This window comes from Carassius gibelio, chromosome B24 (genome assembly GCF_023724105.1).
Source record: "Carassius gibelio isolate Cgi1373 ecotype wild population from Czech Republic chromosome B24, carGib1.2-hapl.c, whole genome shotgun sequence".
Classification (NCBI taxonomy): domain Eukaryota; kingdom Metazoa; phylum Chordata; class Actinopteri; order Cypriniformes; family Cyprinidae; genus Carassius; species Carassius gibelio.
This window is the reverse complement of record NC_068419.1, coordinates 7,997,067-8,015,811: the sequence shown is the minus strand read 5'-3', so window position 1 is coordinate 8,015,811 and position 18,745 is coordinate 7,997,067. Positions and strand designations below refer to the sequence as shown.

The window sequence follows — 18,745 nt, the reverse complement described above, 5'->3', positions numbered from 1 at the left end:
TCTTTACACAGAATTCCTGTTTATCTGTATTCATATCAAAATAACAGAATTTTGCCTGTAAACAACAGTAAATGTGACCAAGTCTTGAGAAATTAAAACTCTATAATCAGCTAGTTTAAGTGCAACCAAATGTGGAAGAACGCTGCGGTCTCAAAAGAATGTTTGTTTGAATTTTGAAGGTAGTTAAAAGTACATTTACATTTAAATATATTAATTAAAGGGTTAGTTCACCCAAAAATTTAATTTAGGCTGTGTTTTACTCACCCCCGAGTAGGGCTGGGCGTTATATCAAATATTAGCGATAATATTCTAATAATTTTGACGACGTAAAATTTGAAAATATTGGGAATATTGAATATTGCAAATTCAAGCATACATTCCCAAAAGAATGCGCCGAATGTCCAAAAAAGGATCATGTAACTGGGAACCGCTCTATGCGCCTCTACTATGAGAGCTTTCATGAAAACGGTTGCCAGATAACAAGAGTTAAAATCCTCGAATCATAGCTTCAATGTTTCAAAGGATACATTTTCTGCCCTGTGTTTACTTATTTTAATCCATCTGGCAACTATGCGCACATGCTTACTCCTCATAGCGTAAGCGCCGCAGACGATGATCTGAAAAGACTAACAAACTGGAGTTTAGCGATCTAATGAAAGCGTCGTACAGCCAGTCTGTGTTCTGTCATGAATGCACTTACTCGACTGCTGATGTTTTTATAGAGAAACATAGACTATGGCCATTTATTAAGGAATTTAACTGATATATTTATCAGTTTTCATAAAATAGACAGAAAGAGTGCAAAAGTCTTTGGTATTCATTTATATAAGAAATAGCTATGTGCTTCAGCAACTAGCTCCCCATCTTAAGAGGGTTTTTAGTGTCAGTATAGGAAAATAGTTTTATGTCACAGAGCTTCTCTTAAAACCGCAGACAGCTGACAGACTTATGTTCTTAAAAAAACACTTATCACAGTTGCATAGTTTAAATTGTGAACTGTATGCACTAAAAAGTTGAAAGAATGCACTCTGTACTTGTTTTGCACTACTTCAGTTACATCTAAATTATTTTTGTTTTTTTTAATGGGCAAAAGAAAATCTTTCTTTTTAATTATTTAAATGCAAATGCAAACATATCGAGATATATATTGAATATCGTACAATTTTTGACAATACTGAGATATAATTTTATATATATATATATATATATATATATATATATATATATATATATATATATATATATATATATCACCCAGCCCTACCCCTGAAGCATCGTAGGTGTATATGGCTTTGGCCTTCATATGAATCCAGTCAGAGTTATATAAAAATTTGTCTTTGACCTTTCAAGCTCTATCATTGAAGTCAGTGGGTGTTGCATTTCTTCAGTCCAAAATATTTTAAATAAAAAGCATCAATCCATAAAAAAAGTGTTTCATACGGGTCCAAAGGGTGAACAAAGGCCCCCTGTAGTAAATCGATTTTGTAAGAAATTATCCATATTCCAAACATAATAATCACTTGAATCTAGCTTGTGCCAATAGTTGAAAATTGAAGCAGCTCTGGGAGGATGACATATGAGGTCAGCTTTGCACATGCGCCGGTGAGTCTCATGAAAACCTACGTTTGTTAATTAGCAGGAGCAAAAGAAGTTTCCTTACTTTAGAAAAGGAAAACTAGTCTCCTCTTGGCTTTAATTGAAATCCTCTGACATTTTTCTTTACAAATTTTAAAACATTTTAAAAGTTGTTTTTTAAGAGTTAATATTTTGTGATCTTTGACCTTGTGTGCCATTATAAAGACTAAGTCTGCCCCTTGTTTTCATCTGCTGAATATGAAAAAAAATCAATATGGCTTCTAACCAGGGACCAAGTCATTTAAACATATACCTTAACCTGCTAAATTCAAGCTTTAACCTCAATCTTATGTACTTCTGTGATCTTATCATTGTTCAAGCTACTTTTATATTCAAACCTGCATATACTTTCAGGAATAAACATGGTTAAAAACAGCCACTAAGTCATGTTTTTGTGGTGCAGACATACTCTTTATTTTTATTTATTTTTTTCATACTGTCTTCTCATGTGAAATCTCTTTTTACTAGAGTAAATTATTGCAAGACTTTTTTTCGTATGCCGTGCAGCCTGATTCTCAGCATGAGCAGGCCTGTGGCATTGATCAAAGAGCAGCGCCAGCATACCAAGGTCATCTCTGCTGTTGCTTATGAGAGGGCCTGTCATTCCCCGAAGCACATGATGACTTTTTTCTCCTCCCTGTGTAGTAGAAGACCCGAGGAATGATGGGACGCTGTGAAAACCAGCTACTATTGACCATCTGGAACAGCCCAGTGAGTGGGGGAGAGGAATGTAGATCACACACACACACTTTCAGAGCTCTGTTAATGCTCTTGTGAACAGGAAGTCAGTGAATAGGAGTCTCGTGACAGAGTAGGAGCTGACTGTGTGTGTGTCAGTGTGCTAAACAGATAACTGTGTTAGTGATTCATGCATGCATAGTTGGCCAGTTTGAGATGAAAGTTGACTGCTTTGTGGTCTAAAGTATTTGAAACCCCCTTCTGATCTGTTCTTTTGATAAACAGACTCTTTCTGTCAGGTGAGTCTGATTAGGCCTTGGCTGCTCCCACAATGCTTTGCAGAACCACTGTTTTTGCTGGCATGTTTTTTATTTTATAGATCAAAAGGAAGAGGTCTGGTCTGGTCTGTATGTCTGTGTGTGCATACAGTAGCATTAGAAGGGGCGCACTGCAGAAGTTTGCAGCTATGTACTGTGGTTTGACTTGACTTGAGATCTGTTGAAGCCTATGGCTTTGGCAGGAAGTGTATATTAAAAAAAAGTGAGCCTTGCAGCTGCATGCCGTAAAACAAGATGAGTGAGAAATGGCAGGTTGTGATTGTCCCCTCCACAAACACCATAGTAACCTACTTAAAATGATTTTAGTTGTAAAAAAAGGACTTTTTAATTGTGTATAAAATGTTTTAAATGATGGCTCGCTTACATTTTCTAACATTTTCAAACTAACTAACAGCTCATGTACAGGTTGTTGCTTGAATAAATGAGCTAAAAATATCAGAACTAAATATGTATACATAAAAGGAAAATTATAAAAACGTTTCGGTTCTGTGCGAAACATGAGTAAGTGCAGTTATCATTAATGTGGTCAGTTATCATTCATTTTCAGTTTTTCGGTCATTACTCCAGTTTTCAGTGTCACATGATCCTTCAGAAATCGTTCTAATGTGCTGATTTGCTGCTTAAGAAACATTTCTTATTATTTTCGATTTAAAAACAACTGTGATCTGGTTGAAAAAAAAAATGTAAAGTAATAGAAGTAATTTTATTTCACGGCAACAAAATATATCACAATATAGTGATTTCTGATTAAATATAGTCTTTATGATATAAAAAAAACTTTGATACCGTAGAAATTGTATATTTATTGTCACTAATAATAATAAAAAAAACTAATACTATCTAGTAGTCGACCGATATGTGTTTTTTGACAGTTGATGCCAATGCCGATCTTGGAAAGCTGGGGGGCCGACATTATTTTTTTAAAATTATTGTTATTATTGATATTTAAGAAATTTGAAATAATTTGACAAAGGATCAAAAAATAAATGTGTAAAAGAAACATGCTTATAATTTAGATGACAGTATTTATCACAAAATACAATTTTTAATACAAATAAAATGAAAAAGAAAGTAAACACTGTAACAGGGGACTCAGTATTCTGGGAAGTTTATGTGCACTGGAAATCATATTTTTCAAATAAAGCCAGGGTAACCCTCATTTTACATACAGCACACATTGAAAATGACATGAATATTACAGTGGGCAAAAGCACAGCATAATCTGAAATCAATCAGTTTACAGTTTAAAGCATTCAATTCACAAGGACCGACCATCAAACAGAGAACACACTTTGTTTTATTGTTCGATCTGATTTTTAGACAGACTTCTATCCGTATTAGAAAGAACTGTTAATGACGTCGACGAACAGTGGAAGAGTGTTAGCACTGTGTGTGCTCAGGCACTGCCACTCTCAGCAGCGTCAAAATAAAAGTCCCGCCTCGAATACATCGGCAAAGCAGAAAAACGTATAGGCTGATGCCATTATCTGAAAAAATCCCTGTGTCTAATAAGCAGCGTGTATGTGCGTTGCGGACCCGCCTATACTAACACGCTCTCTAAATGACAAAGAAAAAACATTGTGCCCGACTTTAGACCAGGTTTGAGTTGGTCCATGGTGCAGTCTATTTTCAGCTCCTTAAAATAACAATGCGCCTGAACACACCTTTTTTTTAGACCAGCACACCCATGGGTGCACAAATGAGCGCAAATGCATTTGCCAGATAAATGATGTGGTGTCGGACTGGAATTAGCAACACAATTGCGCTGTATCTTGCGTCACATTGCACCAGTGTATTATAGGGCCCTTAGACTGCTGTTACTTTAAGAGCCTCCCAGATCCAAAATACTGTTTACTGATCCAATATATGTGTTTTTGTGTCTGTATGATCCTCACCATTGTTCTTGCTCAAGTTTCAATGTTGGCGCTACTATGTGATCTCCAGCTGTACTTTGGCCCTAGGGGCCTGGCTCTAATACATTTTCATGGCAGTGACAGCATAAGGTATACAGGCAGACCATTACACATATGCTACACCATCTATGCTTTAATTACATTGGTGATGATGGAGCTACATCTACCTTATTGTAACTTGTTTACCACTCTCTAACTGAAACTAAGTGTGGTTTGAATCATTGGTTAAAGTCCATTCATCCTTTCAGAGAGGAGCTACAACTACTACAAAAACATTATTCAGGACTGATTACTGCGCTTTTATCAGTGATAGTACTCTACACGGAGAACAATAGTTACAATAAGGCTTGCTTCTAAACACTGTGATGTATTCAGATGTTTTCAGAGTTCATCAGCTCCATGCTGATGGCTGGCACGGGCCGATCCCAAGCACACAGTAGGACTTAGTGAGATGTGGAGTCCGGAGATGACCTCAATCAATGGGACTGTCACTCTGCTAACAGTGACAGAGAACTTAGCACACTAATAAACAGTATAGTTAATGGCCTGCAACTATTTTGATAATCAAATCATTTTCCAATGTTCTTCAAAGAGTGTCAGATTCAATTATATAATAATGTGTGCTAAACAGTGAGTGCAAAAAATAGCTGTTGTAATGTTGTAAATATAAACTGTGAAAATGTTGTAAATATAGCTGTGTAAATTTGTTTTGCATGCAATTTTCATTGTTTGCAATTTTAGTGCAAAGTCATGCTATAGATTTTAAGTGCATAACCTATTTATAAACTTAATTTTCTCATTGCAAAACGATATAAAATGCATAACAGACTGATAAAATTACAGTCAAGATCATTTTGGATGTTGTTTTTGTCTTCATTCATATTGGACAGTATGGAATCAGACAAGAAACAGAAATTTGGCATCCAGCACAGTGTTTTTGAGTGCTACAAACATAATTTATATGTATATAAATATATATTGTTTACAAATGGTAAGTTTAGGGTAAAAAAGTATCCTTTTCAGGTACAGGAACAGCTAATTACATGTCAAAAATTAAATGCATAGTCAAAATGTCTTGCATCTTTTTTTAGGTGTGCAAAATTATAAAGATATAGACTCCTTTGATACTCAAGTCAGTCTATGCTAGGGCTGTCACCATGTAGTTCGAAAATCGATTGCACAATCGATCGGACCAACCAAAAAAAGTTTTGAAAATGAAAATAGGGAATCGATTTTAACCAAATATGTACATTATTAATTTTAAAATAATTAAACAATTATAATAATATATTGCTGACTTGTGCGTTTCCAGCGCTCTCTTTGCGTTCGTCCGTTATTTGACGTTGAAAAATCGGAAAAGACATGGAAAATCGATTTTACAATCGATTCAATGAAAAATTATTTTTTCACACAAGTGACAGCCCTAGTCTATGCCAAAGGTTTCTTAAAGTAATGGGTTACCAGACACATCAATAAATAGACACCAGATGGTGATTTATAGTGTTGCAAAAAAAAAAAAAAAACACTTTATATAAAAAAATTAATTTGTGTATAATTTTATTTTTGAATGAAATAATAATTTTATATAAGGAAAATTAGTTTGTATCTGCTTATAAAGTGTTAGAACCATTAAGGAAAATAACAGAATTTATACATATAAAAATAATATAAACATTTTAAAAATAATAATACACTAAGAATTTTTTATTTTGAAAATGTGTTTTTGCATTTGCCCATTCTGGTCATCGGTGTTAAAACCATTAAAGTAGAAACCACATCTTCCCGATTTAATTTCTGATTTAAAAAAAGAAAAAGGAATGGATGCAAAAGTACACAGACTATACACAGACAGTTCTGCAACACACACACACACACACACACATACTTCCTTCTCAACAGTAAAATTCTCTGTAATAACTTTACTTTGTTTTTGACAGAATTTTGACTGAAATGATTGCATTCAGCTTCTTTTTGTGCTCATTGGGATTGATGTTGACATGCATGGACACATTCAATTAAATGTTCAGTTAAATCTATTTTCTGGTCCACCAAACCAGCATGAACCATCATAAACCAGCTTGAGCTAGCATGAAGTTCTTCTGATCTTTTTAGCAGGTCGGTTGCTGTGTGCTGTTTTCATCATAAATAACTTGATAAGGCAGTTATGGCAGAGTGAATGGAATTTAGTTTTCAGGGTTTTTTCTTGGAAAGAATGTTTCTGGGATACACACAAATGTGTTCACACACACACACACAGCAAGCAACACAATACAGACATTGATGGTATCCAGTGTGGGATATTCTGCTCAAGGTCAACTCTTATTTGCTATTGAGGGCTCTTTCCTTTTTAGTCTATCTGGTTATCTCTCGGTTTCTGTGCAAATGTGTGTGCTTGTGTGTATATATATTGGTTTTACCTCTCAGTAGCATTCTCTCTTACTTATATTTCCTATATTTCCAGGCAAAAACAGCTTCTGAGTTAGCTTTTAGCTGAGTTTAGCTAGGCTTTAAGTCACACCGTGTGCTTGTTTAGCATTTTCTTTTTCTTATCTTGCTCTGACTTTAACACTAATTCCAATACATATACCAGTGTATTTCTAAATGTCAGCAAAATTAGCTTTTAGCAGCACAGTATATGCATTGCAATGTTTGTTGTTTCTCTTCCAAGAAACCTGGCCAAAATTGCTTATATTAAGTGTCATATTTAGGTGTAGATGAGCAAATACCTCAATAATCAGGGATGCACATAAGTGCTGCACGGGTGCACATTCATGGTCAAAATAAAACAATTCACGGTGTAAATAAGTTCGGACTGCTTATTTATATACTGACCTGGTTTTGGTGGGATTTGGCAATCACTTTTTTAGATCGACTAACTGTAATATTGTCTAATATTTCTATTAGAACTGAAGCCATATATCTAAGGCATACCTTGCTGGTTTCAATGCAAAACTTTGACATTTCATTCACTGACACGCTTCACTTGACAGTGCTGAAACCAGCAGTGCATGTCATACTTGCCGGAAACCCGATATAAAAACCCAATATAAAAAAAAAAATTGATTTTAAGTTGATTCTAGGTTTAAAAATTATAAAAAAATTAGATAAAACTGTGCAGTGTGAGCACCAAAACAAATCTCCAGATGCTTTCATTAGAACCAGACTGAAAAACATATGTGTATCCCTGTTAATGACTTCTTCACTATACAAAACATTGACATCAAATTGCCAATGTCAGGAGAATCTTGCAGTCTGTATTAAGGTTCTTGTGCATGTGATTGGTCTGCTGAACGGATGTTAAATGCATGATGAATCACACAATTATTCTGCTTGAATATCCTTTCTGAATGCACACATTTTCACTGCTACATTCTTGTTTCACGCCTAGACTGTTCACTGCTCTCTCGCTCGTTCTCCTTCAGTTTATCTCTCTCTCACACACTCAAGCAGTCGACAAAAAGAAAGCTAACTGCTGTAACCTTATTTCATTCCCTGGCTTATAACTTTTCAATGTTATATTTCTGCACAGAAAATAAAATCACATTTTTTGTGTGTGTTTTTGTTGAATGTTAATGAGGTTTTGAACTCATTTCGAAAGCTTGGGAGAGGCTTTTCTGAAGGATATGTGAAGACTGGATGTTTTTTCATAATTTCCAAAATTAGAGATGTATACTGTCTTGTCGATATCTAATAGCTTTAAAGCCATTTATGTTTTTATGCACTCCTAAATGTTGAAAAATTCACTTATAGCTTTTAAATATTTCAAATTAATAAGAAATGGACCATATGTTAACCATAGACCTTATTTTAATTTTAAAAATCAAAGTCCCCTTTTGTAAAATTGAAAATGAAAATGCCCTTTCTCTAATGTATTTTTGGACAAATGAAACTATTTAAAATAAAAGACAAGCCTTTGAATATGTACTGCCTCAACTTCCCGTTTCATGTCCTGAAGCATGTCATCACAGGATAAGAATTGCATATATTTAACCATCATATAGTGTCTTTAATAAGGGCTAAAGCTGAATGTAGACATGAGTCAGATTGAAAATATTTAAGCTGTGCTCTTGAAAATGCAGCTGAGATGTATGTTGCGGTTTTAAATATCGTCCACCTGCAGACTGACAACTTGATCTGCAAGTATGAAGCATCCAGAAAGCAGATAGTCTGTTCTTATTCCTCTAAATAAATAACTATGTCAGAGTGAGTGAGTGCGTGAAGCATGCAGAAAGAACTTGCAGCGAGAGCAGAGAAAGATAACATGCAGGAAATTGAGAAAGGATGACAGCTCTATGTGAGCCAAGAGATGCTCGAGATCTCTGCAGTTCTCTTAACCTTTGCACACATCTTAAAGACAGATACCTTAAATTCAAGCTATGAACAGAATGAGAGAATGAGCGATCATTGCACACTGAAAATATCATTATAGCTTATTATATTACACAAGCTCTCCAAACAACCCCAGACCATATTAGACAATGCATGGTCAGTTTGCTGTCCACAGTGTGATTTGCATATATATTGTTTATTAAAATGCAATGCAATTCATTTGTAATTCACTTCTGCATAATTATTTACCCCTTTGACCATTACGGGTTACCAAGTCAAGAAAAAAATGAGTGCATTATCGCAGATTTGGTATGAGGAGTATATAAAAAATCAACTAGGTCAACCACCTCTAAAGGGTTTAACCAGATTGCCTTACTGTAAATGCTTTGTAAAAGTGCTGAATATCCTCCAAGACATTGTTGCCTATTACTATTATGCAAATAATAGAAAAATATTATAATATTTTATTATATAATATTTTATGATTCATGTAATATAAATAGAATTAACATTCTATTTAAAATATACCTTATATTTAAAATATCGTAAAAAAAGTTTAATATTTTTGTTATTGATGTTATTACTATTATTATTTAAAATGTTAATTTTTAGAATTATGTTATATTTAAAGAGCCGTTTAGGTTTTTAAGTTCAATGTGGACTTCTTCATGTGTATTAAACAGACATGGGCAAAATAGACAATTAATTTATTAATCAGAATTATTTGTATTATAGTTAATCACCAGCCATATTTAAACAACCTTAACAGCTCTAGTGGAGGGAGAGAGAAGTGCAGTACAGACGGCTACTTCTGCTAACAGACGGACAAACAGATGGAGAAGTGTTTTAAAGCTGTGTGTGTGTGTGTGTTGGAGGTTGATTCTGAGTCACTGTACGCCCATCCAGGAAATGAGCTCCTCTCTGCTTTGCTGCACGGAGGCCTACATCACGCCTCTCTGTCTGTCTGTCTCTGTTTTACACACACTCAGTGGATGAGAATGGACTTGAGCTCCCTCTAGAGTATCTGTGCATTAAATCCCCCTTTTCTATTTTTAGGAGATAAAGAAAGACTCGAAAAAAGAGGTGAGGAAGGAGTCCAGCTTGGCCGGATCAAAATCAGACTTGTCCAATGGCAGCGCCAGCCCGAAATCAGAACCCAGCCTCAGACCCGCCAAGAAAGGTAGAGTATCTGATCTGTTCCTGATCCGAAAAGTAGTCCAGTGCTTATTCAGCATAAAACACACACACAAACATCCCCTCATGTCTCACAGCACAGGGGAGCGGTAAAAGTTCCCGTCGATCGAAGATTCAATTAAACTGAGATCTGGCTCAGGTTTGCTTCTGGCAGATGAAAAGAGTGACAATTAAATCAAAAAACGACTCTTGTAAAGACACTCAAGCCTTCTTAAATTTGCCAAGTGACCCATATGGATCCAGAATGTGTTAATCAGACTGGTCACGATGGGAGTGTGTGTGGGAGTGTGTGTGACTGGCTCTTCGAGAGCAGGTACAGTAATAGTCTCAGACCAGAAACCATTTACTCTTACCACTTCCTGAGTGTGATGCTACGTAATGAAACATTATTCAATTTCCCTACCTCAGATAATTACCGAAACGTCACAACTGGTCTTTTTGGGGCTGCTGTGTGACTCTCCTTAATTGGTCAGATTTGAGTTGACGTGAATATGTTGTCAAATTTAAATTAAATACAAATTCCCAATTAAAGAATAATAAAACATGACAATAGGACATTTATGTTGATCTTATAAAAATGACTGAAGTTTTAGTGTTATTGTGTAATCGCAAAGTAATAATGACTTTCAGTATGATCGGTAAATAATAATTACCTTATTAAACAATTAATTAACTAAATCAATAAGGTCACAGAGATATGTTTAACCAAAAAAAAAAATGGGACAGATACTCAAACAGTTTCTGGAGCACAAGCTCTGTTTACAGCCCTCGATTTAGATCACCTGATTTTCAGACAACAGTGTTAGTGTAGGTTCATGTGACTTTAATTCGTTTTGCAGATAGAGATGTTCACTTTCAAAGACAATGTGAGGCAAAATATGTGTGTCTCATTGGGTTCTCTCCAGTGTTTAAAGTATTGAAATCTTTAGGCATTCTCACTGCTTTTACGGCATCAAGATACTAATAATGGTCGGCGAGAGCTGGGCTGCCCAGTTTCTCCATTCTCTTGAGAACTGAAACTTTGGGTGTCTGTAGTCAAAGACTATTTGTTTTCATGAGCCACAGAGGTCTGTGTGTTTAGTGAGAAGTCTTAGACCAAAATGTGTAGCTAATGTTAGCATAAACTAAAGAGAAGTGCGACATCTAGTGGTGGAACGTGAACGTGCTGCTCTGTTGTTTAGATAGATAGATAGATAGATAGATAGATAGATAGATAGATAGATAGATAGATAGATAGATAGATAGATAGATAGATAGATAGATAGATAGATATATTGCTTTTGAAAGATTATTTATCTATGTGTACGTATATCACATAAACAGGTGAGGCAATCAGAAAAAGGCGTTGCAAAGCTGCCTTTAGCTACGCTCCACAGAATGAAGATGAGCTAGAACTGAAGATCGGAGATGTTATTGAGATTCTGGGAGAGGTGAGTACTGCATGACTATCCTAGTCATGTTATAATTATTCATTTTTGCAAAGAGAACCTCTAATTTATTTCTAGTGCTTAAAATGCAAAATGTGTGTTTGCTCGCTCAGGTGGAGGAGGGATGGTGGGAAGGCGTTCTCAATGGCAAATCTGGATTGTTCCCCTCAAACTTCACCAAGGAGCTGTTGGCCGAGGCTGAAGATCTGACCCCACAGGACGACACACGCAGCACACGGACCAGTCAGTCTGCACTGCATACTCACTTGACCACTAGAACTGCTTCCCAGTCTTACTAACTACATGCCTGAGAAGATTTCCAGACATTCAGGCCAAGATAAAATAGGATGGGATTTGTTTTGGAGCACATTTTTCTTTTTATTGAAGACATATTGTCTTGATAAAGCGGTAAAGCAGAAATTTGGCAGATGGTGAAACATGAACTTTTCATCCTTTCACATATGACATTGTGATTCGCACCATTAGGCAAGCGGCTCCCACAGTAATTTGCGAGACTTGTGATGTTACAGAGTGAAATGAGGTTAAGTGTGGAGGAATCTCCACCTCCTCCCTACGGCTGATGAAGTCATTTGGATGCGTGGTGAAACTCTTTTAATACATGGAAGAAATGCATCCAGACACTTATAAACTGTACGAAATAAATAGCCACGTCTAACCAGTTATGTCACAATCATTTTTAACCATTCACTTCCTCCCATGCTTTTAAGCAATTACAAGTGTTTAATTCAGTTCAATTCAAAACACTTGCTAAAAGAATATGACATTATTTTACTTGTTAAGTTGCATGGTATGTGACCCTTAACTGGCAACAGAGAACTGTGAACGTGCAAATTAGTTTTTTTAAATGATTGAAACATTAACATAAATTCTCAGGAGGCACTTAACTAAGTATTTTAAGTCAAATGGGTTTCGCTGACAAAAAAAAAATGGAGAATCCCTAGCCTAAATTTACTTTTATTTTAATTAATATTATTTGCACTGCTGTTGAATAGTATGGGCAATTTAGGTCTTTGAAATATTTCTCTTATGCACACAAAGGGTGCATTTATTTGATCAAAAATACAATAAAAACAGTAAACTGTGAAATAATTGTACAATTTTAAAGAACTTTTTTATATTTCTGGCAAAACCCAGAAGTTATTCTAATATGTTGATTTGAAGCTGAATAAATCATTATTTGTAGTAATGTTGAAAATTATATGGTGTTTAATAATCTTTTAACTTTAATACATTTTTCATACAGGATTTTTTTTAGTCAATGATTAATTAATTTAAAAATAACACAAAATGACATTTACAATATGAATGTCTTTACTGTTACTTTTGATAATTTTAATGCTTCTTTGCTTAATAAAAAATTATTTAATTAAATTTTTTTTTGAACAGTATTTTTTAAATTTTGAACAGTAGTGAATATTGATATAGAGTTATTATTTATATATATATTTTTTATAAATTATTATTTATTACCATATTCTTTTAAGCTGTAACATTGAACCCATTATACCAATATCAGAAATTTTCCACAAAGTCAGTTTCAGTGTCACGGCCAAAATTAATTTGCCAATAGTCCCAATTTATTATCACTGACCTACTGAGCTTTTACTATTGCGACAGCCCTACACAGCACTCTTGGCAAGGACAGATGGACTCTAACTGTTTAGCTGTGAAGTATGCTGCATGCAAAGGCTGCATGCAAATACTCAAGTCCTCCTTTGAAACGTGTTTGTGTATCTGCAGGTATAAAGGACAGCACGGGCTCAGAGAGTGATGGCGGCGACTCCAGTAGTTTACGCTCTGATACTGGCAGTGTGTCCTCCAGCTCTGAGATTCAGCCTAAAAAGGTTCGGGGCTTTGGCTTCGGGGACATCTTCAAAGACCAGCCCATCAAGCTCCGCCCACGATCCATGGACATGGACAGTGAGATAGAAAAGGTGAGTTTGTATTACTGGAGTCTCTGTATTTTAATGAAGCACATTGTATGTGAGTTTCTTGGATTTTACGACTTTGTAATTACAGTCAGGCCGTCTCTATCTTGGTCCCCTGCGTTTACTCCGCCTTCGGCCCCACAGTAACTTGTTCATTAAAACCTTCCCGTCTTCCTGTCCCACTGAGAGCGGCACACATCCCTTTGCTCATTTCCTCATGTCTCTATCCATTGTTAGCTCTCATTATTAGCTCCACATTTAATTTATGTCTTTCATTTCTTTTTCAAACATCATTTTATTGATTATTTGGGGTTTGTGTTATTGCGCAAACTTTGCATTTGGTGCGTGTCTTGTCTTTTTTTGAGTTCTTGCTCAGAGTTGCGAGTCAGTGTGGTTAGAAAGTCAGTGGCTATGTGTGAAATAGCAAGGTAGCTTCTGCAGTACATAGTTTATACCAAATGCATGTGATTTGCTTTAAGAATGCACAAAATTGGTACATTATCAGATATTGATTTCTTTAAACTTATCTGTATCGCTTGATTTGGGATAATTAATTATGCATGCTAATATCCTCAATTTTTGTGAATCTTTAAAAGCACCCAACAATCTTCAAAATATCTTCTTTGTGTGTGTGTGAGCAGGATGCAGGAGAATAACATGATTCACGAGACTCCGGCAAAATAGAAATATCTAAACATAAAATATTTAAAAACAAATAAGTTGCTATACGTATATTGCACAAACACAACAAGAAACAATCAGAAAAGTAACTTGATTTCTTTTAAAAGTTCATTTAATTACATTTTCAGAGTAACTTGCCTAACACTAGTAGGAAGATGACGCACAAATAGCTGATCTGGCACTCTCGGTCACTTAAAAAGGAAGTTTTTATGAAAGAGGTGTTTATGGGACATCTTCCGCACTTTGTGTCTCTTTGTCTAGTCCGAAAGAGAAAGAAATCTCTCCAGATCGTCTCTGAATATCTATTATAATATATTCTAGCTTAACTCTTCTACCTGTTGCATACAGGTAACAGATAATAGTACGTAAGAGACAATTTTCTAATGTACAAGGCAAGTGATCAATGCAATATAGAAATCCAATGTCCTTTAAAAGCTGTAGGTTTACCCATATACACATTTACCACACCCTGACATGGCTCTCTTTCCATATCCACCCCTCTCCTCCTCTCTTCCTCTCTCTCTCTGAGTGGTTTCCTGACTTTAGGGCTGTTTTAAAGCAGAAGTAGGGCTTGTAAGACTGTAAGAGACTGTCATGACTCAGGGGGAGTGAACTGAAAGCTTGTTGGAGGTTCCTGTTGCAGGCAGGATTTGCGCACACAGATGTAGGTATCAACACCAGCCGTTTCTGAAGGATTGTTTTGTCGCTTTGCGAAAAAGGTAAATATTAAATGATCTATTTTTATCTGCATCGCCCTCTCTATCCATTCGTCTTTCTATGCTAATGATGTCAAACTGGCTGAAAGGGAGCTGTTAAACGACGACCGAGATGTGTTTCCTTTCATGTGGCTGTAATTTGGGCTTTGAGACACAGCATTATGGGTGTTCTGAGGGTGGAAGTCATCGTAGGGTCTTCACAGAGATGTCATGAGGCCTTTGAGAAGAGCAGTGCAGCCAGATGTTGTAATGATGTTCTTATTATGGCGTTTAAGCATTTGGCTGCCACATGGTGCTTGTTAGTCCGACTCCATCGTGACTGCTTTAAATGAGAGGAAAAGGAAGAGAGGGAGAAGGAGGAAGAGAGGGGTGAGGTTTTTTTCTTCAGCGAACACAGCAAATGTGTATGTGTGTGTGTGTGTGTGTGTGTGTGTTAAAGCCACATTGGGAGGAGCGTAGGATGTTAAAGAGCTTGTTGTATGTCGGGTGGGATTGATTCCCTGCCATGTTTGTGGAAGGACTGTGGCTCCCCTGCCGGAAAGAGGCCAGATAAACCGAGCCAAATGGACAGAACGCTATTCACACGCGTTTTCAATGTTTGAATTCACTGGGCCCAGGGTCAGTACTTGTAGTTGCCCTCATTGATGGCATTAACTTATAGACAGCATTATTAATTTTAAAGCATTAAATCGATATGAAATGAGTTAGTATATTTACATGTTTATAATCTTTTAAATGTTATCGTGTTAATGCATTAATTGAACACAGTGTTTTTTTATTTTATTTTATTACTATTATTATTTTGAAAGTTTGTTGCTTACTGGCTCTGAATACACATACAGTCAAATCACGGGTCACAGGTGGGGTGGGTTGTTGATCAGTACTGGCTTGGGATTGCTCTCATTACGCGTCTCAACCAATTAGAGCATTTGGGGTGGGCCTAAGACTGCAGCAGTGCTCACATGAAGCGCTCACGACTTCATAAGTGAGAAATAGGAAGTTTCCGATAGCAGAGAAGCGCTCTCGTTCATCACAGTGGAGAGCATTGTTTATTTTATTTGGTTTGGGACGCGGTAACTTATCAAGAGTTGTCCTGCAGCATACTCTGATGCGTTCGTTCCCCCATTAGTGCAGGTCTCTACTCTGAAGATGCCTGTTATAATGTTATGATCGAGACTGTGAAATCTGAGCAAAACTTGTTTTTCTATGACAAACTATAAAATATTTGATATAAAAACGTTAATGGCCTGACAGTGACAAATAGCTTTGGTTTTATATTTAATTTGAATACATTAATCTTATAAGTTGAGATTTACAATAAATATTTTTACTACTACTATGTAAAAGGAATATTTATTTTTGTAAAAAAGTACCTATTTTGTTTAAAGCGCTTGCAAACCAAATGTTATTGCATTTTTGTTCATATAGCATTAATTTTAAATGAGAAAAGTGTTCAATACACTACTTTTGAATGCATTTTCTTCATAACTATTGAATTAACCACGATTAATTGTTGTGTATATATATATATATATACATAATTATATGTATATAAATATATATATATATATATATATATATATATATATATATATATATATATATATATATATATATATATGTATATGTATATTTATATTATGTAGAATAGTATGTCTGTAATGTCTAATATAAATGTATATTTATATTTTTAAAACTACTGTTCAAAAGTTTACACAATATTTCTGTTTCAAATTAATGCTTCTCTATTGTATTTACAAAAATATGAAGGAGCACAACTGTTTTCAGCATCGATAATAATAAGAATTTTTTTAAAAGTAGAAAATCAGCATATTACAATGATTCCTGATGAATCATGTGACACTGAGGACTGGAGTAACGAAGCGAAAAATTCAGATTTGTATTTAAGGAATAAATTATATTTGAAAGTTATTTTAAGTTATTTTAAATTACAATAGCATTTCAGAATATTACTTTACATTTTTTTATATTACCTTTTTATATAATTTTTTTATTTTTTTATCTCACTGACCCTAAACTTTTGAACAGTAGTGCTTATAAATTATCATTGTAGTATTTTACAAAGTATTTGTTTCTCCTTAGCATCAAATGGTGAAGAAAGCCGCTTCAGCTGTTCCCCAGGAAACCATGAAGGCGGAGCCTGAGAGTAAGGCCAAAGGTAACAGGATTAGATTACACTCAGCTATGGATTATTTAAATGCTTAAATTGTTTATGTAGTCAAATTGTAGGCGGATACAGCAATTGGTGCTTGATGTGACATTGTGACTGAAAAATCATATTACAGCAAAGGAGTTTTGCAAAGTCATTTTCCCGTACGAAGCTCAGAACGAAGATGAGCTGTCAATCAAAGAAGGAGACATCGTTACGATCATCAATAAGGTGAATGAAAGAAAATAATGAAATCTCGTGAGATCCAAAAATCCTCTTCAGATAACTTTACAGTATACTATACATCAAATATATTCTACTGTAATTACCATTTATGCATTCACATCACGTCTGGGCTTTTTAGAACACCAACAGACTCATGAAATGTGTTTTCGCTCTGTGTAGGAGTGTGCAGACGCTGGTTGGTGGCTTGGAGAGCTAAACGGCAAACAGGGAGTGTTTCCAGACAACTTTGTGAAGCTATTCATTCCTGAGGTAGAAAAAGAGGTGAGATCTTCTTGTTTGTCTCTCGCTGACACACTTCAGCTGTTTCCAATGGGGAGCTCCCGTCCTTATGACAGCGGGCCTCAGTCTCTGAGTGAAGGCAGAGCTGTGGTGAAACAAACACACACACACACACACACACACGCACGCACACACACGCTTCCCTCTGCCCTGTACCTTTGACTCCCTCTTCACCCTTTGCCTGATGTAGTTGCATGTTATTTGATGTTTAAGTACAGTTTGGCCTGAAGGGAATGTGTTTTTCATAGGACAGTGTGTATGGGTAACTGTATGTGTTTTAGTGTGAGTTGAACTGTGTTTTAATAAATGCATGTGGGTGTTTTAATAGGTGTACTGTTTGTTTTAACTGTGTCTGTGCTTACAGAGACCTAAGAAACCTCCTCCACCTGCAGCACCAACCACTAAACAGATCACAGGTAACAAATTCTTCTTCTTTCTTTAAATCCTCTCAGTATGTAAGCTTACATGCCCATCTGTGACTGACTGATTTGTTTACCTACTGTATGGTGAGGTACACTTCTGTTCAAAAGTTTGATTCATAATGTTTTTAAAGAAGTCTCTTATGCTCATTAAAGTTGCATTTATTTGATCAAAATAAAAAAAAATATTATCATGATAGGACAAATCTATCAGCTGTCTGTTTAATGGAATCTATTCTCTGTGAATATGTGTAGGTGTAACCAGATAACCCCAAAATCTCTTAAAATATAAATAGACAAGAGTTCTTCAAAGCTTCCTGTCAGAGGTTTTGAAACTCCTCCCACATAATCTTCGTACTGATGTACCATGAAATGAGACTGAGAGACAAAGAGGGAACGCAGAGATCACTCAGTAGTTCTATTTCCAACACTGGTATATTGAAAAGTGGTAGACATACAGACAGATATTTGATTCTTTTTGCATTATCAGAGTTAATATTGTTAAAATCGAGTGTTTATGTCATTTCAGTGTTTGCAATAAATTGTTTAATTAAGCCCACTAATGAAAATACTTGTGTTTCCATCACAAATTAAATTATCAGAATTACAATTTGAGTAAAAAGTTGAATTGTAGCACACTAACTAGAGCTATCAAATTGATTAATCACGATTAATAACATCTAAAATAAGTTTGTGTTCACATAATATATGCATATGTAATCTGTATATTTAAATATACAAATACACACACACACATGAGTGCATATATTT

At 35.4% G+C, this 18,745-nt stretch overlaps 1 protein-coding gene across 4 annotated transcripts in view; it reads left to right on the top strand.

Annotated features, from left to right (window-relative positions):
* The window catches only part of sh3kbp1 (SH3-domain kinase binding protein 1), a 48,548-nt gene that overhangs the window by 22,727 nt on the left and 7,076 nt on the right, over window positions 1-18,745 (top strand). For 3 of the 4 annotated variants that reach the window (XM_052595475.1, XM_052595479.1, XM_052595478.1), the window contains exons 3-10: window positions 9,950-10,073; window positions 11,411-11,517; window positions 11,628-11,757; window positions 13,276-13,469; window positions 16,964-17,039; window positions 17,167-17,261; window positions 17,436-17,537; window positions 17,920-17,971. In XM_052595475.1, the coding sequence (XP_052451435.1) occupies window positions 9,950-10,073; window positions 11,411-11,517; window positions 11,628-11,757; window positions 13,276-13,469; window positions 16,964-17,039; window positions 17,167-17,261; window positions 17,436-17,537; window positions 17,920-17,971 (880 nt within the window). The remainder of the gene's footprint in view (window positions 1-9,949; window positions 10,074-11,410; window positions 11,518-11,627; window positions 11,758-13,275; window positions 13,470-16,963; window positions 17,040-17,166; window positions 17,262-17,435; window positions 17,538-17,919; window positions 17,972-18,745) is intronic. The other variant, XM_052595477.1, reaches the window with a different exon arrangement.